This window comes from Papio anubis, chromosome 2 (assembly GCF_008728515.1).
Source record: "Papio anubis isolate 15944 chromosome 2, Panubis1.0, whole genome shotgun sequence".
Taxonomy (NCBI): domain Eukaryota; kingdom Metazoa; phylum Chordata; class Mammalia; order Primates; family Cercopithecidae; genus Papio; species Papio anubis.
In genome coordinates, this window is record NC_044977.1 from 171,754,690 (window position 1) to 171,779,703 (window position 25,014).

General features: G+C 38.1%; 1 protein-coding gene across 2 annotated transcripts in view; it reads right to left on the bottom strand.

Annotated features, from left to right (window-relative positions):
• Window positions 1-21,264, bottom strand: part of TOP2B (DNA topoisomerase II beta) — a 66,264-nt gene extending 45,000 nt beyond the window's left edge. The window contains exons 1-3 of one of the 2 annotated variants that reach the window (XM_031662882.1): window positions 20,952-21,264; window positions 1,814-1,969; window positions 679-769 (exon numbers count right to left, since the gene is read on the bottom strand). In XM_031662882.1, the coding sequence (XP_031518742.1) occupies window positions 679-769; window positions 1,814-1,969; window positions 20,952-21,020 (316 nt within the window). In that variant the 5' untranslated portion in view covers window positions 21,021-21,264. Of the gene's footprint in view, window positions 1-678; window positions 770-1,813; window positions 1,985-20,951 lie in introns of both variants that reach the window. The other variant, XM_031662881.1, reaches the window with a different exon arrangement.
• Between the last annotated feature and the right edge of the window lie 3,750 nt (window positions 21,265-25,014).

Here is a 25,014-nt window from a genome sequence, read left to right on the forward strand (position 1 = left end):
AGGCAAGAGTAAAGGTATAAAATGTAACCCAGTTTTAATCTCTTACTTCTTCACCAAATACCAACAGAAGCAGCTCTGAGAGACCCATACAACTACACTAAGAAACCTCAAGCTGCACTGAGATGGCAGAGCAAGAGAATTTCTAGAGTGTCCTTGGTTAGAATATTTCCAAAGTACAAGCATTCCCTGGCAGTCAACTAGGCATTCACATAATTTAATTAACCATGTGATTTCGAGAGGACAGAGAACATTTAGAGCAATGGTTATTAAACTTGGCTGCCCAACAGAAGTATCTGATTTGTTGGTGAAAAACATATTTACATATCCCAACTCAATGAATCTGCAAAATCAGTCCCTGTCATCTCCATATTCAAGACGCCCCCAGGTAACTGTGATGCTAGCAAATCCCGGAAGACTACACATACAGGAGTACAGACCAAATATGGGATTACAAACACAACACACTGATTTCATAGATGAAGAAAATGAAACAAAGATGAAACAGAGATAAACACTACAGATCATGGTATAAATTTTCTGAAGATCATTTATATTCAGAAGGATAAAAGCCAGAGATATACCCTTCAAGTTTATAATGGTTAAGTCTGGCTTTATATATAAAAGGACATTATGATGATATTAATAGAAATATGCATTAAATCCTAAGCAAGTACTCACCCAAAATTTCATCAAAGATCTTGTATAAACCTGGCACAAAGGTAACCTCTCTGCAATTCATTCCTACATCTTCATCATACACCCACATGAACTGTATTGAAAAATTCAAAAATAGTTTTTTACTCGATAAATCCTTAACATCAATTTTTCATAGTATAATCCACATCCAGTCATTTACACTATACGAATACTTAGATCTGCGAAGTAGAAAAACATATACAACTTCAGTTAATAGTCAACTTCACTATTCATATTAAATTAACCTCAAAATTGAGAAATTGTTCATTTTGTATCAAGTTCATATTATTATACATAAAGTCAGCTTTCTTTTTTTTTTTTCTTTTTTTTTGAGACAGAGTCTTGCACTGTCGCCCAGGCTGGAGTGCAGTGGCACGATCTCGGCTCACTGCAAGTTCTGCCTCCCGGATTCATGCCATTCTCCTGCCTCAGCCTCCCGAGTAGCTGGGACTACAGGCGCCTGCCACCATGACTGGCTAATTTTTTGTATTTTTAGTAGAGACGGGGTTTCACCATGTTAGCCAGGATAGTCTCGATCTCCTGACCTCGTGATCCACCCGCCTCGGCCTCCCAAAGTGCTGGGATTACAGGTGTGAGCCACTGCGCCTGGCCTTAAAGTCAGTTTTAATGTAAGACATCAATAATTATTAGAAACAGAATTAAATAGTTGAAAAAATAAAAACATTACTTTTCATAAATAATGGAAAATTCATGCTTTATTTTTTTTTTATAATACAGGGAGCGAGTAAAATAATACGAACAAAGCAAGACTTTGGAGTCAGAGAGATCTACTTTGAATCCCAGTTCTTACTAGTCTCAACTAGTCATGTTGGCCAGGCTGGTCTTCAACTCCTGACCTTAGGTGATCCATCTGCCTCAGCCTCCCAAAGTGCTGGGATTACAGGCGTGAGCCACTGTGCCCGGGCTCTTGTGATGGTTTTTAACCCCAGAAAGAAGTAAATACATTTCTACTTCTAGATCTTTCACCCTACTTTGACCATGACTATAGATAGGTGAAATTACAGATTTCCAAAGCATGTAATTACAATTTTATCAACATTAAAAAGTAGATATAGATGCACATCTCCTAATTTCAATCAATTTTAGCAATAATTACCTGCGTCAATGGCTCCACTGACCCAATATATGTATCAGGACGAAGAAGAATGTGTTCAAGTTGTGTCTTCTTCTGATACACTCTCTCAACAGACAACTTCTTTGAAGAATCATTTTTGTTGGCAGTTTCTGACTCTTCTTTTTTTGCAGCATTGTTCTGATCAAAAAGAGTCTAAAATTAACCAAAAAATCAAATTTAAATAACCTACCAAGGGGTAAACAATGAGTATGGACACACGACATGGGTTTTCTTTTTTAATGGCAAAATTATCTTTCAGACCCACTGATTTTTTAAATCCTAAAGAAAACACAAGTCTGTTACTGACAGTCTGGCTCTTATTATACAACATGAACCTGTAGTTTTGACTGAGCCCAAAACATGGGTATAGTCACCAGAATCACTAGAGCAGTCTCTAGCAATACAAAATTACAAACATTTCCCAATTCTATAAGATATCAAGTTTGTTTGTTTTGTTTTTGAGACAGTCTTGCTCTGTCGTCCAGGTTGGAGTGCAATGGTGTGATCTTGGCTCACTGCAGCCTCTGCCTCCCAGTTTCAAGTGATTCTCCCACCTCAGCCTCCTGAGTAGCTGGGACTACAGATGCGCACCACTATGCTCAGCTAGTTGGTTTTTTTTGTTTGTTTTTGTTTTGTATTTTTAGTAAAGACAAGGTTTCACCATGTTGGCCAGGCTGGTCTTGAACTTCTGACCTCAGGTGATCAGCCAGCCTTGGCCTCCCAAAGTGCTAGGATTACAGGCGTGAGCCACCATGCCTGGCCTCAAGTTAATCTTTCTGGTCTTCAAAACCTTGAGTTCTGGTGAGGTTACAGAATCACAATGACTGAACCTTGCTAGGTACAGGAGCCCCAGAAGCTTCCAGATGTAAGCTCTCCACCATTAAGTTACTGAAGACTACGGTACAAACAAATATGACCTACGCAAAATATTAACCTATGTAGTTAATAAACACTGATATGGGCCGGGCGCGGTGGCTCAAGCCTGTAATCCCAGCACTTTGGGAGGCCGAGACGGGCGGATCACAAGGTCAGGAGATCGAGACCATCCTGGTTAACACGGTGAAACCCCGTCTCTACTAAAAAAATACAAAAAACTAGCCGGGCGAGGTGGCAGGCGCCTGTAGTCCCAGCTACTCGGGAGGCTGAGCCAGGAGAATGGTGTAAACCCGGGAGGCGGAGCTTGCAGTGAGCTGAGATCTGGCCACTGCACTCCAGCCTGGGTGACAGAGCTAGACTCCGTCTCAAAAAAAAAAAAAAAAAAAAAAAAAAAAAAACACTGATATGACTGAAAATATAATAGCTTATAAAATCTTCAAATTTCACACATTTGTAGATCATGCCAATAATTCCTCACATATCAGCTCCGGGTGCCCCAATACTGATCCCAGTTTCTCTACCAGTTTCAAGGAGGCACAGGTTGGTGCCTAATTCTAAATTCTAATTCTAAACATTCCTACAGCAGATGAGGATGTCAAATGAAATTTCCAAGGTCTACAAATTTCCTTGTCTTCTTAAGAGCAGCAGAGAATATACTTCTCTCCTTCTGGGATTCTTTAATGCTGACAAATATGACATCCCACTAAAAAGATATGATGGCCTATTTTTTCAGAGTCAAAAAATAATGCAATGAGAATTAAAATATCTTCATAGGCCTTCAAATTTTAGTAGAAATTAAAGAAACAGAATACAGACAATAGAAGATACAGAGATTTTGTGCATTTAAACAAGCAGTACGCAATTTTAATTCCTCTTTAAAGTTTTTCTTTTTAAAAACTTTATCATTAAGCATGTTTAAAAATCAAAAACATGACCTCTGAAAAGTCTAAACCAAGAATTTAATATATCCTGAGGAAACTCAAACATTAATTATAATTTCACAATGCAGTAAGTTTTATATAAAATTAAAGATTTAATAATAGTTCAAAATAAAAGTATTAAAAATAACTCATTCTAGATTTTAAACTACATTCTTATACATTCCTACATTTATAAGTTTTTCCATTAACACTGCTCAAAGACAATTAAAAATAGCTTTGCATAAAAGCAAATAATTCCGTTTCACAAAGTTTTCACATTCCACTTCTGCAAAAGTTAGATGATGAACTAGCTGGCCAGAAAGATGAACTTTATTTTTTAAATACCAGATAGTCTTCAAATTTCTAATCATATTCCTTGCATTTTATAAAGAAATAGTTGATTGGTAAAAATGAACTTACGTTTAGGGGCCAGGCACAGTGATGTTAATTTATAGAAATGATTCTAACAATAAAATCACAATTTATTTTTTAATGGAGCCTCAAAATAGTTAGAACAAAGATCATAATCATTAAAACCACACTGTAAGAAAGTACTCAAAGAAGACGGATGATATGGAATCAAAGGTAGGTAACATTTTACCATTAACTTAGAACTGCTATTTTAAGTCTGCAATTATTGACATAAAGGTTGAGGACACATGATAACCATACAAGTAAAAGCTTTCCTATTCCAGGCTACTCTTCCAAAACCAACCCCATCACAAAGAAAATATTTTCAAGATGAGACTCAACCAGAGGCTCATGTCTATCTAATTTGTATGAACTAAGCTGAACTAAAGGGCGCACAGGGATTAAAAAACAAAACAAAACAAAACAAAAAAAGAACCAAAAAAAAAAAAAACCAGGAGTAAAGCCTTACCTCATGCTTTCTTCAAGAATTTACAACTTTTTCCATACTTCCTTACTTATAATCACCACCTCTTCCTCCCTGCATCTCTTCCCAAATGGATATATTACAAAAAAAAGTTTGAAAGCTTGAACCCACCAAATCTCTATCAAGTTCAAAGACTTGCCGTTCTTGCTAAGATAATGTCTAAAAAAACAGATAACGTTTGAGTGTGGTCAGCCAGACGGCAAAATAAGAAACCCCAGGCCTTTCTTTCCCCATGAAGACATGGATTCAACAATAACATATAATCCAACTGCCTTTGTGATACATTCCAGCACCCCAGGTGAGCATAAAATAGCATCAAAGCTCACGTCCTCCCTCCTATCTGCCCCAGCAAGGCAAGATTGAGAAAAACATGACAACAGCAACTTTCACCTTCTCCCTGGGGAGGAGCAGAAGAGGAATATACCTCCAATGGAACAGTTGGGGGCAGTGCTACCCTACAAACCTCTTGACTGAATCTAAGTACTGACATTGAACAGGGTGCCAGGTTGAGGGTCACTGAGAACAAAGGCAATCAAAGTTTAGCATCAGACTCTGCAGTATCAGAAACAGACACAAGGTGGAGCTCCAGTACTGTAGTTTACTATAGCACCAGCGGCCACAAGTAAAGCAGACACACACTCCAGAGAGAGCAAACACAGACAGACGCAAACCTCTTCAATTAAGAAATTCCATGCACAAACCTAAAGAGGATGCATCCCCATAAAAGATTTGTGAGGTCTCAGGATTCCCTAGCTAGATAAACTGGATGAAGAAAGTCTTCCCAGTATGAAACCAGACTGCAAAGACTGGAGAGTTAGCTAAGCCTTCAAATGCCAAAGCCCTAACAGAAAATAACAATACAAAGAAACAAGGAAATATGGCCGATTCAATGTAAAAAATTAAATTGCAGCCAGGCGCAGTGGCTCACACCTGTAATCCTAGCACTTTGGGAGGCTGATGCAGGCAGATCCCTTGGGCCCAGAGCTCAGAACCAGTCTGAGTAACATGGCCAAATCTCTCTACCAAAACAAAACAAAACAAAAAAAATTAGCCAGGTGTGGTAGTGCACACTTGTAGTCCCAGCTACTTGGGAGGCTGCAACAGGAGGATTGCCTCACCCCAGAAGGTCGAGGCTGCAGTAAGCCATCAGCACACGACTGTACTCCAGCCTGGGTGACAGAGCAAGAGCCTGTCTCAAAAAAATAATAAATAAATCACCACAAATTGAGCCTAAAGAAATGGAAATATAGTCATACAAAGAATTCAAATTAACTGCCAAAGGATGCTTAATGAAATAAATGAGTACAGATGGACAAACAAAAACTCGGTGTAACAATGCATAAACAAAAAGAAAAAAAAATCAACAAAGATAAAAACTATGATGAAGTAGCCAACAGTATTTCTGGAACTGAAGCATACAGTAAATGAATTGAAAATACACTAGAGGGATATCACAGTAGACTTGAGTAGGCAGAATTTTTTTAAATCAGCAAATTTGAAGACAGGACTTTCAAAACTGCCAAGGGAAAGGAGAAAAAAGGCAAAGGAATGAATAAACACAAAAAGAGCTTAAAGAACTTATGGGCCACTATCATCAGAACAACATATACATTATGTAAGTCTCAAAGGAGAAGAAAGGGAGAAATGGGGAAAGAGCCTATTTGAAGAAATAATAGCTGAAAACTTTCCAAATCTGAGGACATAAATGGACATACAAATTAAAGAAGCTCAAAGAACTCCAACAAGGATAAATCTAAAGAAAACTACACCAAGACACATCATAATTACACTGACAAAAGTCATAGACAGAGAGAGAATCTTGAAAGCAGCAACAAAAAAGTGAATCATCAAGTACAAAGGAGCTTCTGTTCGATTACTAGCCAATTTCTCAGCAGAAACCTTCCAAGGTAGAAGGGATTGGAAGAATAATATCTGAAGTACTGAAGAGAAAAAAAAAAAAACACTGCCAACCAAGAACATTGTATCTAGCTAAAGTGCCCTTCAAAAATGTAGTAGAAATTAAGACTTTCTCAGATAAACAAATGCTAGGACAGTTCATCACCACTAGGTTTGCCCAACAAGAAATGATAAAGGGAGTCCCTTAAAGCAAAATGATAAAAAATAGCAACACAGTAACACAAAAATACTTAACTCCCTGGTAAAGTCCAAGGAGACTTCAAAAAGTTCCTGGAAAAATGGAATCAAAAGATAAAAAGAAAAAATATAAATTTTATTTCTCAACAGAAGCTCCCTAAAGGTCAAGACACTTTTATAAGTGATGATATCAGCCATTTAGCACATCTCTAAAGACCAAGGGTCTTGGGAATTTATGCCAATGCAGTCTTTTCACATTATCAACTGAAAAAAAAATAGGTGCCTTTTAAAGATTTAAGATTAGTAAACAAAACAAACAAACAAAAAAAACTCAGAAGGGGCGAAATCAAGACTATAAGATAGATGCCTAATTATTTATCAACAAAAATCTCATAAAATTGCTCTTGTTTGAAGAAAGGAATGAGCAGGCGTACTGTCATGATGGAGAAAGACTTTGGTGAAGCTTTCCTGGGGATTTTTCTGCTAAAACTTTACCTTTCTCAAAACACTCTCATAATAAGCAGATGTTATCATTCTTTGGCCCTTCATAAAGTCAACAAGCAAAATGCCTTGAGCATCCTAAAAAACTGTTGTCAGGACCTTTGCTCTTGACCTGTCTTCTTTTGCTTTGATTGGACCACTTCCACCTCTTAACAGCCATTGCTTTGATTGTGTTTTGTCTTCAGGATTATGCTGGTAAAGCCCTGTTTCATCTCCTGTTACAATTCTTTGAAGAAATTCGTCAGGATTTGATCCCATTTGTTTAAAATTTCCATTAAAAACTTTGCTCTTGTCTGCAGCTGATCTAGGCACAATGGTTTTGGCACCCATTGAGTGGAAAGTCTGAATCTTTAATTTTTCATAAAGAATTGTGGAAGCTGAACCAACTAAGACATCTATGGTGTTGGCTATTGTTTCTGCTGTTAATCATTGGTCCTCTTCTATAAGGGCATGAACACGATTAATCTTTTCCTCACAAATTGATGCAGATGGTCTGCTGCTGCAGGCTTCATCTTTAACATCATCTCATCTCTTCTTAAAAGAAGTTATCCATTTGTAAACTGCTCATTTATTTGAGACATTGGCTCTGTAAACATACTGTAAATCAATGATTTCACCATTTTTCCACCTAAGCTTCTTCGTAAACTTGATGTTTGTTCTTGCTTCAATTTTAGCATAATTCATATTGCTCTGATAAGGGCTCTTTTCCAAATGATGTCTTATCCTTCCTAGTACCTCAAACTAGATTTTGTTCAGAAATGTTATAACAAGTTAGTAGAAGTTTATTTTGATACAAAAAAATTTTGAAATCCATGCATAATTTTCTCATAATACACATTTTCCATGAACTTTTTGAAGACTATTTGTATATAAACAAATATGACATCTTCTAGTATTGTAATGCAGTAATACAGATCACTTAAATATGGTATAGAATTTTTAAAGCATAAAAAATAATTATACATCGGTGTTAAAATATACACAATATAAAAAGAGGTAAAGTGTCATCAAAAACAAAGCAGGGGAGGGCAGAAGTGAAAAAAGGAAGACTTTTCATACGTAATTGAAGTTACTAATTTAAAATCTAGTTTTATCACTTGAAGATATGTTATGTAAATTGCAAGGTAAAGTCAGGGAAAATATCTGTAGAACACACACAAAGAGAAATTAGAAGAAAATCAAAACATGTCACTAAAAAAAAAAAAATCAATGAAACACAAAAGAAGGCAGCAAGGGAGGAAAGATGGACAAAAAAGCTATAAGACATACAAAAACAATAATCAAAATGGCAATAATGAGTCCATGTCAATAATTATTTCAAATGTGAATTGGGCCAGGTATGGTGGCTCACATCTGTAATTCCAGCACTTTGGGAGACCGAGGTGGGCAGATCACTTGAGGTCAGGAGTTAGAGACCAGCATGGCCAATATGGTAAAACACTATCTCTACTAAAAATACAAAAATTAGCCAGTTGTGGTGGCAGGCACCTGTAATCCCAGCTACTCGGGAGGCTGAGGCAGAAGAATCACTTGAACCTGAAGCAGAGGTTGCAGTGAGCCAAGATTGTGCCACTGTACTCCAGCCTGGACAACAGAGGGAGATTCCGTCTAGAAAAAAAAAAAGGTTAAGTGCCCCAAATAAAACACACAGATTAGCCAATGGAATAAAAAAATAAGATCCAACTATAGGTTGTCTACAAGACACCTGCTTCAGATCCAAAGATGCACAAAGCCTACAAATAAAGGATGGAAAAAGATATTCCATAAAACTGGAATCTGAAGAGAGTGGCTGTACTTATATCAGACAACATAGACTTTAAGACAAAAACTGTCACAAGAGACAGAATAGGACATTATATAATGATAAAAGGGTCAATTCACCAGTAAGATATGCATCTAACATTACAGTTCCCAAATTTATGAGCAAACACTGACAGAAGTGAAGGGGGAGAGAGAACAACACAATAATAGTAGGAGACTTCACTAGCCCACTTTCGGTTATGGATAGAACAACCACACAGAAGATCAATAAGGACGCAAAGAACTTGAACAACACTATAGACCAATTGGACCTAACAGACATACCAATGAACAACAGCAGAATACACATTCTTTTCAATTGCACATGGAACATTCTCCAACATAGACCACGTTACGTGACAAAACAAGTCTTAACAAACTTAAGAAGACTGTAATCATGTAAGGTGTATTTTCTATCAACAATGGCACTAAACTAGAAATCAACAGTAGAAGGAAAACAGTAAAATCCACAAAAAAGTGGAAGTTAAACAACTCACTCTTACACAACCAATGGGTCAAAGATGAAATCACAAGGGAATTTAGAAAATATCAGGAGACAAATGAAAACAAAAACACAATACACCAATATTTATGTAATGCGGCTAAAACAGCATTACACTTAACATTAACAATCAATAAAGATCTCGAATTAACAACCTAACTTTAGACCCTTTCAAAGAACTAGGAAAAGAGAAACTAAACCAAATTAATGAAGGCAAATAAAGTTTAAAACAAAGATAAATAAAATAGAGAATAGAAAAACAATGAGAAAAAAAAAAATCAATGAAACCAAGAGTTTTTTGAAAAAATTAACAAAACTGACAAACCCTTAGCTAGATTATGTAAGAAAAAAAGAGATAATCAAATAACTAAATCAGAAATGAAAGGGGACATCATAATTGATGTCACAGAAATAAAAAAGATTATAAAAGACTTACATGAACACATATATGGCAACAGATTAGATAATCTAGAAAAAATGAATACATTCCAAACATATAATCTAGCAAGATTGAATCATGAGTACATGAACACATATATGGCAACAGATTAGATAATCTAGAAGAAATGAATACATTCCAAACATATAATCTACCAAGATTGAATCATGAGTAAATAATCTGAACAGCCCTATAACAAATAAGGATATGAAGCAGTAATCAAAAACTTCCCAACAAAGAAAATCCCAGGACCAGATGGCTTCACTTGAAAATTCTACCAAATAATCAAAGAATTAACTCTTGAAACTCTTACTAAAAAAATGAAGGGCAGAGAACACTTCCAGAATCATTCTATGAAGCCAGCATTTCTCTGATATAAAAACTAGAAGACAGAACAAGAGGACTACGGAACAATACCCCTGACGAAGACTGATGCAAAAATCTCCCCCAAAATACTAGCAAACTCAATACAATAGCACTTTTTTTTTAAGAGAGGGTCTCATTTTGTTGCACAGGCTGGAGTGCAGTGGCATGATGATGGCTCACTGCAGCCTCAACCTCCCAGGCTCAAGTGATTCTCCCACCTCAGCACACCCACCCTCCTCCTCAATACCTCACAACCCCTGCCCCAAGCAGCTAGTACTACAACTGTGCGCCACCACACTTGGCTAATTTTAGAATTTTTTCTGGAGACAAGGTTTTACCATATTGCCCAGGATGGTCTTAAACTCCTGGCCTCAAGCGATTCTCCTGCACTGGCCTCCCAAAGTGCTGGGATTACAGGCATGAGCCACCATGCCTGACCCAACAGCACATTAAAAGGATTACACACAATAAGCAAATAGGATTTATACTTGAAATGCAACAGTGTTTCCAAATAAAAACGAATCATTGTACTATACCATATTAACAAAATGAAGGGCAAAAACCACATTATCATCTCAACTGATGCACAAAAAGCATCTGACGAAATTCAATATACTTTCCTGATAAAAACACATAACAAACTAGAAATAGAAAACACCTCAATATAATAAAAGCGATACACAAAAAGCCAACAGCTAATAGCACACATACTGGTGAAAGACTAAAAACTTTTCCTCTAAGATCAGGAGGAACAAGGCAAGGATGCTCAATCTTGCCAATATTCAAGATAGTATTAGAGGTCCTACTCAGAGCAATTAAGACAAGAAAAGGAAATAAAAGGCATACAAATTAGAAAAGAAGTAGAATTATGCTCAAAAATGGCATAATCTTATAGTAGATAACCCAAAAGATTCCACAGAAAAACTATTACAACTAATAAATGATTTCAGCAAGTTGCAGGATACAAAAATTAGTTATGTGTTCATGCAGTAACCATGACCAATCAAAAAAGGAAATTATGAAAACAATCCCATTTACTATAGCCTCAAAAAGGATAAACTACCACAGAGTAAACTTAACCAAGGAGGTGAGAATAACATCAAAATACAAAACACTGTTAAAAGAAATGAAAAAAAGATACCAATAAATGGAAGGGCATTCCATTCTCATGATTTGAAAAACTTAAAATATTGTTAAAATGTCCAAACTATCCAAAGTGATCTACAGATTCAATGCCATTCCTACCAAAATCCCAGTGGTATTTTTTGCAGAAATACAAAAAAAGAAAAATTCTAAAATTCATATGGAATCTCAAGAGGATCCATACAGCTAAATCAGTCTTTAATCAGAAGAATAAAGCTAAAGGCCTCACACCTCCTGATTTGAAAACCTGATTTTACTACAGAACAACAGAAATCTAAAACAGTGTGGCACTGGCATATAGACAGAAATAAACCCTTACATAAAAGGCCAAATGATTTTTCACAAGAATGCCAAGACTACACATTGGGGAAAGGACAGTCTCTTCAACAAATGGTGCTGGGAAAACTAGATAACAAGCAAAAAGAATGAAGTTGAACTCTCATGCCACATACAAAAATTAACATAGATTAAAGACCTAAAAGTAATACCTAAAACTATAAAACTCCTAGAAGGAAACATAAAGGAAAAGCTTTGAGACATTGGATTTGGCAATGCTTTCATGGATATGGCACCAAAAGCACAGACAACAAAAGCAAAAATAGATGAACAGGACATCAAACTTAAAAATTTCTGTGCACCAAAGAAAACAACTGACAGAGTGAAAAGGCAACATATGGAATCGAGAAAATATCTGTAAACCATAAAGGGTTAATATCCAAACTAGATAAGGAGCTTCTATAACTCAACAACAATAACAAAATAACCCCATTCAAATGGATAAAGGATTTCAATAGACAATTCTCCAAATAAGACTTGCAAATGGTCAACAGCATATGAAAAGATAATCAACATTCCTAATAAGAGAAATGCAAATCAAAACCACAATAAGGTATCACCTCACACCTATTAAGACAGCCATCAGAAAATAAGTGTTGGTAAGGATGTGGAGAAACTGGTACATTTCTACACTGTTGGTGAGAATATAAAATCCTAGAAAAATGCTATAACCATTATGGAAATAGTATGGAGGTTCCTCAAGAAATCAAAAATAGAATTACTATATGATCCAGCAATCCCACTTTTGGGTATATATCCAAAAGAATTCAAAGCAAAATCTCAAAGAGATATTTGCACACCCATGTTCATCATGGGTATTATTCATAATAGCCGAGAGGCAAGGCAACCCAAATGTCCACTGATGTATGAATGGATTTTTTAAATGTGGTATATAGATACAATGGAGTATTACGCAGCCTCAAAAAACACGGAAATCCTGTCATGTGCTATAAAATGGATGAACCTCAAGGATATTATGCTAAACAACAAAATAAGCCAGTCACAAAGAACAAATATTGTATGATTACAATCATATAAAGTATCTACAGTAATCAAAATCATAGAAACAGTGGTTAACCAAGGGCTGGGGGGAGTGGGAATTAGTGTTTAGTAGATATAGTTTGTTTTGGAAAATGAAATACTTCTAGAGATCTGTTGCTTAACAATGTGAATATATTTAACACTAGTGAACTCTACACTTAATAGCTAAGATAGTAAATTTAATGTTATATGTTTTTTACAACAAAAAAATTGAATATGTGAAATGTAACTGACTTTGTCTAATACTATTAATAATTTTCTCTAGGAAGAACATAGAAATACTGTAAAATGAGTGTGATGAATGTGTGACAATGTATTTTTTTCTAAATATCATATAACAAGTATTGAGGAAAGAAAAAGAGATACTATTCTATTTAAAGTCAGGAAAAGCATTAAAGGATACATATTATTTATAGAATACAATGGAAATCATTTGCAGATATTTCAAATCTACTCCCAATTACAGTATCAAACAACTTATGAAATCTGACATAGGGCATGGTGCCAAATACCTGTAGTCCCAGATACTCTGGAGTCTGAAACCGAGGATCAATCCCGTGAGCCCAAGAATTTGAGACCAGCCTGAGTGATAGCAAGCCTCCATCAGAAAAATAAACAAATAAATAAAAAACAAAAACCCTTAATACAAACCCTTAAACTTGGACGTTTCAATGAGTAAATAAGTTTATAATTACTATACTAAAAATAATTTGTGTTAATCTTTTATTGCTCTTTTATAGAAAATTTATATTAGTAAAGATAAGTATTTTTAAATTCGTTTATCAAAATGGCATTGTTTAGTGAACACTATAAAAGAGTATATATAAAACATGAGCCCATTTTTGTCAGAAAAAAATTATGCATAATATATGCATGCGTAGGAAAAAATGTGAAATACGCCCAACAGAGTATCAATAAAAATTATCTATAGAGTAGAAATACATGCCATTTTTATCTTTTTTACACGTTTTCTAATTTCCTACAATGAATGCATAAACAAATATGTTAAAGGCTTATTAACCCATACATGTGAAAACATAATTAAGCTAGAATACAACTGAAGGTTTCTTTTCCTAGAGGCAATGTTTATACCTACTTATTACTTCTGCAACCCCAACTTTCTCACTAGAGGCTATGCAAAAACAAAATCAAAATACACAAATAAGATTGGCAGCCTTGGCAGAGTAGAAAGTAGAAACTAACACTAGAATTCAATTTGTCTTTTATGTTCCCATTCTCAACAAATGGTAATTTACATTGCTCACTGGCTCACTAGTGGCAAATACAGGTGGTTCTCCCCTGAGACTTTCATAAGTTTTTACAACAGAAACCAGAAATAATAGTCTCTTTCAACTCCTGTTTATCAGCAAAAAGTTGTCCCCTGAGCAATGTCCAGGATACTAAAAATCAAAATCTAGGGTAAGGGCAACGAGGGCAACTTACCCAGTTAATAAGATGATCCCATCCCTAGAACAGGTATGCATATTTAATACAAACCACCTTTGGCCTTAGAAGAGAGAAGCTAAATGAGAAACCTATTCTGCACCTTCTCCCTTGCTGTTATCATCACTATCTCTATCTCTTAAAAAACAAGTCACCCCTGGGTAGCTCTTCAGTTTTAACACTTTTGCTGACAATATTCAGAAAAGAGAACAGGAAATTGCCTTGATCCACCACAAACTAGCAAACTCATATCTGCATGTTTGTAAAAGCACCTCAACTCCACAGATGATAAAAGAGAGTGATGTATATTTGACACAAGTAGGTTAACAGAATTATGCTCACTTTAGACCCAGCAGAGTCTTTTGATTTTACCTTTTCTTATTCTTTTATGTTCATAGTAACAAGATATCATGTTCTATAGCAATTGCTCCCAGTACTCCACATTGAATAAAAATTGACAACATGCCTTTAAAAATAATAATTTACTGGCCGGGCACACTGGATCACCCCTGTAATCCCAGCATTTTGGGAGGCCGAGGCAGGCAGATCACAAGATCAGGAGATGGAGACCATCCTGGCTATCACGGAGAAACCTCGTCTCTACTAAAAAATACAAAAAATTAGCCAGGCATGGTGGCAGGCGTCTGTAGTCCCAGCTACTCAGGAGGCTGAGGCAGGAGAATGGCGTGAACCCGGGAGGTGGAGCTTGCAGTGAGCAAAGACAGTGCCCCTGCACTCCAGCCTGGGCGACAGAGCTAGACTCCATCTCAAAAAAAGAAAAACAATAATAAGAATAATAATTTACCAAGAGCATTTTGAATAAATTTGCATTGAGACTAAATAAAACAATTGAAAACTTGTTATTTAAGTTTATTTGTAATTTATTTCCCTGCCTTAATTTATGTGAACAAATTACCAAACTACTTATAGTAATAAATAATGCCAGCATCCAATTACATTGGAATCTAAAAAATCAAGGCTACATTTTCATTCTCATAAAGAGAATAAAAATGTAAAATAATCACCATATTAAGATAAATTTCCTACACATATCTAAAAGTTGTTTTAATTCTATTCTTTTTCATTTATAACTATGATAACATTATTGACGTTTTCTGAATTTCAAAAGTCAGCTGCCAAATTAAACAAAGCATTTGGGGAAAATTTAAAATTGTAACAAAAATATCAAAACAAATATACAGACTATATATTTTAAATATTAACCTACCTTACAGCACTTTTGCAATATTGCTAATGCCTAATAAAAATACAGATTTAATACTAATCAAAGATTTGATCTTTTTCAAGAACATTTCTCAATCATCAGAAGAAAATGGAAAACATTGCAGTAAAACTTCCTGGTTTTCAGAACGACTATACACCAAGATCATTCTGCAAAACAAACGATTCTTCAATGGACAGAGTTGTCACCTGAAATATAGCAATTTGGCAGAGCACCTACAGTTTCTGTTTTTCTGAGGGAGAATGAATTGCTGACAAAGAGGGTAAAGGAGATGGTTTGCCAGTTGGTACTAAAAAAGAACTGAGCCACTCATTCACATAATCGACACGGAAAGCTCTCCATCACCAGGCCAACAAGAGTGGAAGTGGGGGCTGGCAGCCTAGCAACAAGCCCCTTCTTTTACCTTCTTCTGTACAATCCCCTCAGACTTAACACTAACCTTTTATAACATCCCCTCTCTCTTTTCTCCCTCAAGGCTGCCATCCCATGATGTTCATTCTAACCATATTTCACCTACATGTAAATGGAAAGACCATGTTATCTACCCACCATTAATGAAGCAAAAAGCAACAAATTGTCCCCCGTCTTATGCTCCTTCAGAAATACCCTTCTAAACAAAGGGGCAAGGAAGAGATAAGAGATACTTAAGACAGTAACAAATGCTTAGACTTCTGCTATGAAAATAAATAGGCTTTCTTTATAATAAAGGGAATGAAAATACTTATCACTGGATTAAAAAAGAAGGGAGAATGTATGTGTGAACCCATCTGGGAGCTACTATGTGCCAAGCACTACGATAATCTTAATTAATCTTTATACAGTATCTCCATGAAATAGACACTGTTATAATTCCCTTTGTACAGATATGAGATAACTAAGGTCGGGATAAGTGTTTTCCCAAAGCTAACAAAACTAGTACTTGAAAAAGGTGAATTATGAAACTAGATGATCTGATTTCACAGCCCATACTCTTAGCATTATGCTATACTAGATACACGTATTCTGAAAAAGGAAATATACTCCTTAACTTTTTGTATGTAAGTAAAAGTAAAAAGATAGGTATATCCCAGATGTCTCCTTATTCTGTCATATCAGAGTATAAGATATGTTGTTTTGTCTTTCAATGCTTTTAAAGTTGAAGGCTATGTAAATGTTAAGAACACTGAGTCTGGTTTAAATTCCACCTGAGCCTTAACCATGTGCCTAAGAATTTGTTACCTAATCTCTAAACCTGTTTTCTTCTCTGCAAATAGGAACAACTATAGCTACTTCAACTTTTCATTAAAATGGGGTTCCATATGTGTTAATATTTTTAAAAATTCAAGAAGTTTATTTTTTAAAGTATACTCAGTCAAATGCAATTGTTGCCACCACCTAAACAACAAATCTGGGATTACAGGTGAACATACTTCTATTCAGAAAAATTAGGTTTATTTAAAAAGGGCCTAAATACTGCTATATCATGTACTTGAGAATGTATCTAAAAAACACTGCTACTTAAACACTTGTTCTACTAATGACAGAAGACTTTTTAGGAAGTCAGTATGTCAGTTATCCAATTTGTTAATAACTGAGACTGGATTATGTATCCAGATCTTTGTTCAACACTATAAAGGATATAAACAAGGAAAATACATGCTCTCTTAACTTCAGAAGTTTGTAATATTGTTAAGGCAAAGTTATCATGCATGAAAGTTACATAAAAAATAAAGACTTCTGTTTTATGATTCATGAGAGTAACAAACATTCAATGAAAGAAAAAGATGAATATAAACTGGAAAATAATAATGTGATGAGGCTCTGAGCTAGCCCTGAAGAGCAGTTAAGATTGAGACTAGTAAAGAGAAGTGAAAGAGTAATTCTGGATGGAAGGTAAATATGTAAAGACAAAGTGACAAAAACCAGCAAAACTTGTACAGGGGACAGTGAAGAGATAAATCTAACTATGGAGACTAAAATAAATTTCATTGGAAAGGGCACATAGTTTATGAAAAGCTCAGCAATTTAGACAACCACTAAAGCAAGGTTCTTAAAACAAATCTTTAAACAATATTTAAATACATAGTCATGTTTAATTAGAGATATTCACAGTCCAAAAAATATGTTACATATTTCAAAAAAATTTTACTTTTGAGAAAACTACAATATTTGTGGCTCTACAGTTTTTCAAAAAGAGACTTAACTGTTAGAGATAAATACTGAAATATTTACAGAGAAAGTGGTAACATTCTAGGATTTGCTCTGCTTCAAAAGAATGAGAAGGGATAAAGTGGGTGGTCTTAGATTGACAATTTTTTTTTTCTTTTTTTTTATGAGACAAGAGTTTCGCTCTTGATGCCCAGGCTCGAGTGCAATGACATGAGCTCAGCTCACTGCAACCTCCGCCTCCCAGGTTCAAGCGATTCTCCTGCCTCAGCCTCCCGAGTGGCTGGGATTACAGGCATGCACAACCAGCCCGGCTAATTTTGTATTTTTAGTAGAGACAGGGTTTTTCCATGTGGGTCAGGCTGGTCTTGAACTTCTGACCTCAGGTGATCTGCCTGCCTCGGCCTCCCAAAGTTCTGGGATTAGAGGCGTGAGCCACCGCACCCAGCAGGTTGATAATTACTGAAGCTTAAGGCTAAATAGAAGGAAGCCTGTTATACTATTCTGGTTACCACTTTTTGAGATGCTTAACATTTTCCATTACAATTTTTTTTTAATCTACCAAGTTAGAATATTGTTGGGAAAAGGATCAAGTCATATAACTATATTCTAATATTTCCACAAATGTATTTGCTACAATCAATTATGATACAAGACTGACAGAATGAACCAGACTATTATTGTCTAGTAATCAAAGCTTTACAAAGAATTAATTCAAAAAACCCTGCTGGCTTAAGAGAAGCCTTTGTAACTGCTATACATTTTAAATCAAAATAACTTTGCCATGTTTGTATTTTTTACTTTTTTTAATTATAAAAAATTCTGGTTGAGATACTACTACAAATTAAACACAAACCAAATGAATTATTAAAAGAAATTAATGCCAGTCCTAAAACCACTTGGCTTTGTGGTTTCAGATATTGAAAGGTAAATTTTCAAGCAATGACAACATTAACAACACATGCTGGCATGCATCCCAACAGCAGTTAATATCAGCAACACATGGCATACAACCCTCCACCCAGAAGAAAGAAATCAGGGGCTAATTCTATTTTTATTTCTTCCTGTTATCCACAAGCAGGTGGCAACATAACACTAGCTTCAATAAAGCAGACGAAGTTACCTTTCTCAAAATAGATGACCACTGCAATAAAGCCCCAACTCGTGCACAGGAAAAATTAATTTGCTTTTACCCTAGCTAAAAGATACTTTATGTAAAATCAACTGCAATTATTATTTGAGTGTGCATTTCTTGAAGTTCACCAATAACAACATTCATTAAGCCCAGCACCGTGCTACATACGTTATCTCATTTCATTCTCAATGCAACCTTATTTGACAGATTAAAAAAACAGGCTTAGAAAGGTAAAGTTCCTTGGGAAAAGTCCAACTAAATGTGTTGGAGAGACAGTATCTGAACCTACATCAGCCTGATGTCAAAGCCCATAACTACCTCACTATATTGCCTCCCATAAAATCAAATCAGTCTATGATCAATCATGTATATTATGGACATAAAGATGCTCATATAACCTAACTGAAATTTAGAGTAAGCATCAACTCTTAAAGAAGATTTATAGGAGTGATTATCTTTTTAATAAACTTCTAATTCCATAAGATATACTCTATAAATAAAAGACTAAGTGATCTTCACTTCTCTTTATTTTACTGCATTTCCCATATTTTCCATAATCCACTTTATAATGAAAATTCCTTTAATCAATAAGTCAATTTCAGTTTCAAATGGATTTTTCTATGTTGAATGAGATCCTCCAAGTTTTGCTAAATTTATTAGCAATGAGTTTCCTATGGAGCTTGAAAGAAATAAATTGTTATTTAATTATCTACAAAATTATACAACAGGAAATTAAAGTACTGCTATCAAATGTTAAAGCCAACAATCTACTATGGAGCAAAACGTTTACTGTTATAGAACCAGAGGTCTTCAGAACAAACACCGATCAGGCCTCAACACTTCCAAGTAGTGAATGAGAACTTACAATACCATTTGGCTGTCTCAGTCAGTTCTCCGATGTCTGATTTTAGTGACAGGTAAAAGCCATTAATTCTGAAAGTCATTCTTTTGCATGTATCTGTCCATCTCCTCCTTCCTCTCACATACCCTCTTACTGCAAGTCCACATGGACCACTTAGTATCTGACATTTTCTCTCCTGGCTCTAGTCCCTTCATACTTTCATTCTACATAACTGGAGTAATATACAACATTCAGAGAATTGCAACAATAAAAGCCTGGCAAGTTATTTTGCAATGTACTCTGGCACGCAAACATAAGTGATTAAAATGTTTTGCTGCTGTCACTAACACCCTTTTTATAAGCAGTTATCAATATAGCACAAATTGCTACTCAACTCACCTAAACCTCACCCAAACAAAGAGAAAATGAATTAAGTAACAAAAATGCCTATATGAAAGCTTCCTTGAGGTATTTAAAACACGAAAGGGGGAACAGACCGTCAAAAGTCCAGAAAAATGTAACATTTTTTACTTTTCTCCGAAATACCTAGATTTTCTGTATAGGAAATGACCCTGGTCTGAACTCCACGCTGAGCAAGTGAAACGCCGGTGAATTATCGATCTGTCGTGGGAATCCGGTCTCCCTTCCTCCTTCCGCTGCAGCTACTTCTACTTCCCAGCAGGAACTGAGCGTCGAAATCCTTTAACTCCAAGACTAAGCACTTCAGTTACCTCTCCGGGACACCCATTCAGCCCCCACCCCGTTACACCTGCGATGCTGACGTAGGCAAGCACTTCTTTTAATAATCTCACCCTGACAGAGTGAAGACCTACAGTATTAACTGCTGTGAAAGTCATCCCAACTGCGCTCTCAACTGAATGAGACTTTCCAAATCGAAGTGCAAGTTGCTGTAGAAGCCCCAGTGCATTCTTCTTTGAGAGATTAAAGCCCCATAAAGGGCTGCATTTAAAATACACACACACCCCTTTTCCCAGGGTTTTCTTAAACTACATTTGGAGAAAATGCTGCCCCACACAGACACACTTGCATTATCACCTTCCCCACCATTTCAGGCCCGGCTGTCCCGGAAGAGTCTGGTTAAAAGGAAAAGAGAGGAAGCGGGGGCTGTATGTTACGTTCGCGATTTTGTGCCCCCAGAGTTTCAAGTACACATTACGCTCTGGCAGTCAGGGCTTCCAGAGAGGCACAGAGAAAAAAGAAAGAAAAGGCGCGGGGAGCCGGCTGGAGGATTCTGCAAGCACAGGCCCCGATGGAGCGCCCGTTCCGCAGATGGGATTTCCCTCCCTTTCCCCTCCCCCGCCCGTTCGGACCCGCGGAATTCCGCCCCCGCCGCGAGCCCGGAACAATGCAGCCGCCCATCCAGGGGACCCGTCACTTACCACCCAGGTCAGTGCACCGTTGCCGCCGCCCACGCCGGCTCCCGCGCCGCAGCCACCCGACTTGGCCATGGCGAGTGCCTCCAGCTCACAGGCCCCGAGGCCGCAGCCGCCGCTCCCGCCTCCCTGCGGGCCGCTAGGCCCCGCCGCTCCGCACCCACCGCTCCACTCGCCGCACTCCTAGCCGCGCCGACCCCCGCGCCCCATCGCGAAGACCCGGAGCGGACGTCCAGCCGAGCCCGCTGAGGAGGCCGCGCCGCCGGCTGCCCTCAAACTCGAGGCGCGGCGTCCGCGTCGCCCGGGCCTAGCGTGGCGGCTGGGGAAGAGAAAGCAGGGAGCGACCGGCGACCGCCGAGCGGCGGCGCTGCCTTCTCGCCCGCCCGCGGGCGCCGCTGCAGGCCGGGCTGAAGCCCAGGCGTGCGAGCCGCGAGGGCGGCCGGGGAGCCGGAGGCGCTCGGACGTGGCGAGGACGCAGAGGTGCCTTGTCCTTCTCACACTCCGCGAAGGCCAGCCGCTCGAGTCGCCAGAGTAGTCGTCTCGGTCGCCGCCGCTGCTTCAAAGGCCACCTTAGCCTCCCTGCAGCCCCGGTTTCCTCACACACACACACCGAGAGGGACAATAAACAGAGCCGCCGCCGCCGCCACGGTCACCTCCCTCTTGTCCGGCATAACACCGCACACACACATTTGCACACCGGGGAGAGAGGGAGGGCGCGGCGGCCGCCCCCGCTGTCAGTCAGCGCCATGCCGTCCAATCGGGGCTTTGTCGCCACAGCCTCTCGACCAATCCCAAAATTCCAAGCCCCCTGGAGGGGCGGGACCCGAGGGGAAAACGTCATTGCGGGTAGCAACCGAAAGGAAGACTTGGGGTTTTTGTTTGTGTGTGTGTCTGTGGGTTTTCCATTTGAAGGGAGAGCAGGGGCTGCTGTCAAGGGTCAATTGAGGGCGGCAAAGGGAAAGGGTCGAATTGGCCTCGGGTCGATTGTAATCCTCCAAGCGTGCTGTTTACTCTGAGATCTAACCGGGAAGCCGAATCGTTTCTTTGCCTGGGGCCTCTAAGGATGAGGATGGGGGCGGGGGTGGGAGTGGGCGTGGGGGTGGCAGGAAGCAGCCGGGGGCCGTCCCAAAGGGAAATTATTTTTAAAGAGCGGTTGTAAACCGCAGGCAAGACGTTGTAGACCACTGGTGCAAGGAGGCCCCGTGACCCGGTCTCCCCAAGGGCCTAAGTGGACGCTGCTGTCAAAAAAAAAATCATCTCAGACCTTCTCCATCTCCTTCCTCCCTCTCCTCCCCTCACCCCAAAAGAGGATATAGTCAGTTTCAAGAAAACTACACATGAAAAGCTTAAATGATAAGGGACACACAGAGAACGTTCTAGGGAATGAATGCAGGGTGGGTTGAGTGTTCTTTCTACTCTTTGTTGACCTTTCTTCTCTGAACAATGCGGAGATGTCACTGTCACTTTTCTCATGTGTCCAGAACTGTGCCCCCTGCCTCTAAGAGGGCAGGCTTAATTTTTAAAACCGCTTTCAGTGGAATTTTCAAATGCACAGTAAGGAATAATTTCATTCACATTAAAGCTTTCTAAGAATGAAAATTACCGATACAGCAACACCACAGTCTTTGGCAGATGGAAGATGGCTTTACTTCTTCCTGTTTTTCAGTGTAATTCCACTCAAGTATTTATTGGGCGCACACTCTGCCACGCTGTGCCAGGCTCTGCGATGGGTTCAAAATAAAAACAGGGCCCCTGATTTCAAACCATTTATAACCTGGCTTGTGAGACAGACTAAAAAGGAGCCAACGATCACCAAAATGAGAACTTGAAGGCATGAAGTGCCACCAAAGAGTTGTGATGAGAGCTTTTTTAAAGGTGGAAACAGTATTACTGTTTTTTGAAGAGGTGTTTTTGTGAACTTCCAACTGTGCATTTCCTCTCAAGGGAAAACAAAAATGTCCCGGGTCACATCTTTAAACTGCGTTCTGAGTCTAGAGGTGGAGAACTCTGAAACATGGAAATAATTTAAACACAGTTTTTTTAAATTAGCTCTCTGATGGCCACGTAACTTTGCCATACGAGGGACTTCAGAACAGTGAAGTCTTTCTTTACCTTGAACTTGGGGTGCAAACTTTTCTGAACCTGACCAAGTACCGATAGCCTTGTTATTTAACTTCCCTGAGCCTCAGTTTAGTGCTTGTTAAAATGATCTTGTGTTCTTACTGTGAGTTTGCATCTCCAAGTACACATGTATTTTGTTTGAAAAGGGGTCAATGTTAAAGGCAATGAGTTTTTTTATGAAGAGTATTAGGTAGAAGCTAAGCTATAAAATATATAGCTGTCTCCTTTTTTAAACTTAAGTTGTCAAAGCTCTTTATCTTCAGGTTTTTGTTGTTATTGTTTTTAGAGATATAGTCTTGCTCTGTCACCCAGGTGGGAGTGCAGTGGCACAATCTTGGCTCACTGCACCCTCCGCCTCCCAGGTTCAAGCGATTCTCCTGCCTCAGCCTACCAGGTAGCTGGGATTACAGGCGCCCGCCACCATGTCCAGCTAATTTTTGTGCTTTTACTAGAGACGGGGTTTTCACCATGTTGGCCACCCTGGTCTCAAACTCCTGACCTCAAGTGATCTGCCCGTCTTGGCCTCCCAAAATGCTGGGATTACAGGCATGAGCCACCGCACCTGGCCTAGGTTCAGATTTTGAAATGAATAAAACAATATATTCAAAACTCAAATAGATTAATAAAAACAATGTTCTTTTCACTTGCCTCTTATGTGAGGCATTGAGTCCTTTTGTCTTCTCAGTATGAAAAAAACCCTTCAATAAGTGTTATTAGTTTTAAGAAAATATTGACTTACCCAGAAGAATTGCAAATAAGAATTGCTGAATATACATGAAAATCAACATTTTTAAAGCAGAGATTTGTGATGAGTGGAAGACGGAATCTAGATTAAAAGTATCTCGGCTTCTAAAGAATTGTTCTTTTTAACTGTGCAGCAGACTTAGCATATCTTTATGATAAAATTGATTGTACCAACTTGAGCATAGCTTTCTTTTCTGGGGTAATGTAAAGTAATTTTCAAGTAGGGGTGGATAACCTGAGGTCAGGAGTTCCAGACCAGCCTGACCAACATCGTGAAACCCCGTCTCTACTAAAAGTACAAAAATTACCTGGGTGTGGTGGCACGTGCCTATAATTCCAGCTACTGGGGAGGCAGAGACAGGAGAATCGCTTGAACCCAGGAGGCGGAGGTTGCAGTGAGCTGAGATCGTGCCACTGCACTCCAGCCTTAGCGACAGAGCGAGACTCCATCTCAAAAAAAAAGAAAAAAAAAAACCTTCTATATCAGATTTGCCTAGTTTTAGATACTACTTTATATGTATATATTACATATAATGACTTAATTTCTACCCCATAGCAAGCACTGACCAAAAGGAAAGACTAGAAATTAGTCATTTCTATAGACTGTATAAAGGTCTTTATTTAGTCAAGATTTCTGAGTAGCTTCCATAGTAGCTTATCCTAACTACTTCAGAATTTCTATTTTTAGATCTTACAGTTCCCTATTGTAGCAATGAAAAAAAAATTAAATTCCTGCTGTGTTAGGTACTCAGGACCTGGGAATTTAAAAAGGTGATGAAGATGCATTTTTTGCCTTAAGTCCACACTCGAATTATATAGTTTCGAGCTAATCATTTAATTGAAAAGCAATTTTATATTTATTCATTTGCTGTTTAATAAACAATTTACCTCACTTTAGGAGGCCGAGACAGGCAGATCACCTGAGGTCAGAAATTCAAGACCAGACTGGCCAAGATGGTGAAACCCCATCTCTACTAAAAATATAAAAATTAGCTGGGCATGTGCCCGTAATCCCAGCTGCTCGGGAGGCTGAGGCAGGAGAATTGCTTGAACCCGGAAGGTGGAGCTTGCAGTGCACGAAGACCACGCCACTGCACTCCAACCCAGGCGACAGAGCAAGGCTCTATCTCAAAAGTATATATATACATAAAAAATAAAAATAAACAATTTACCTGATAAGCCACACCTATCATCGTACTTTATA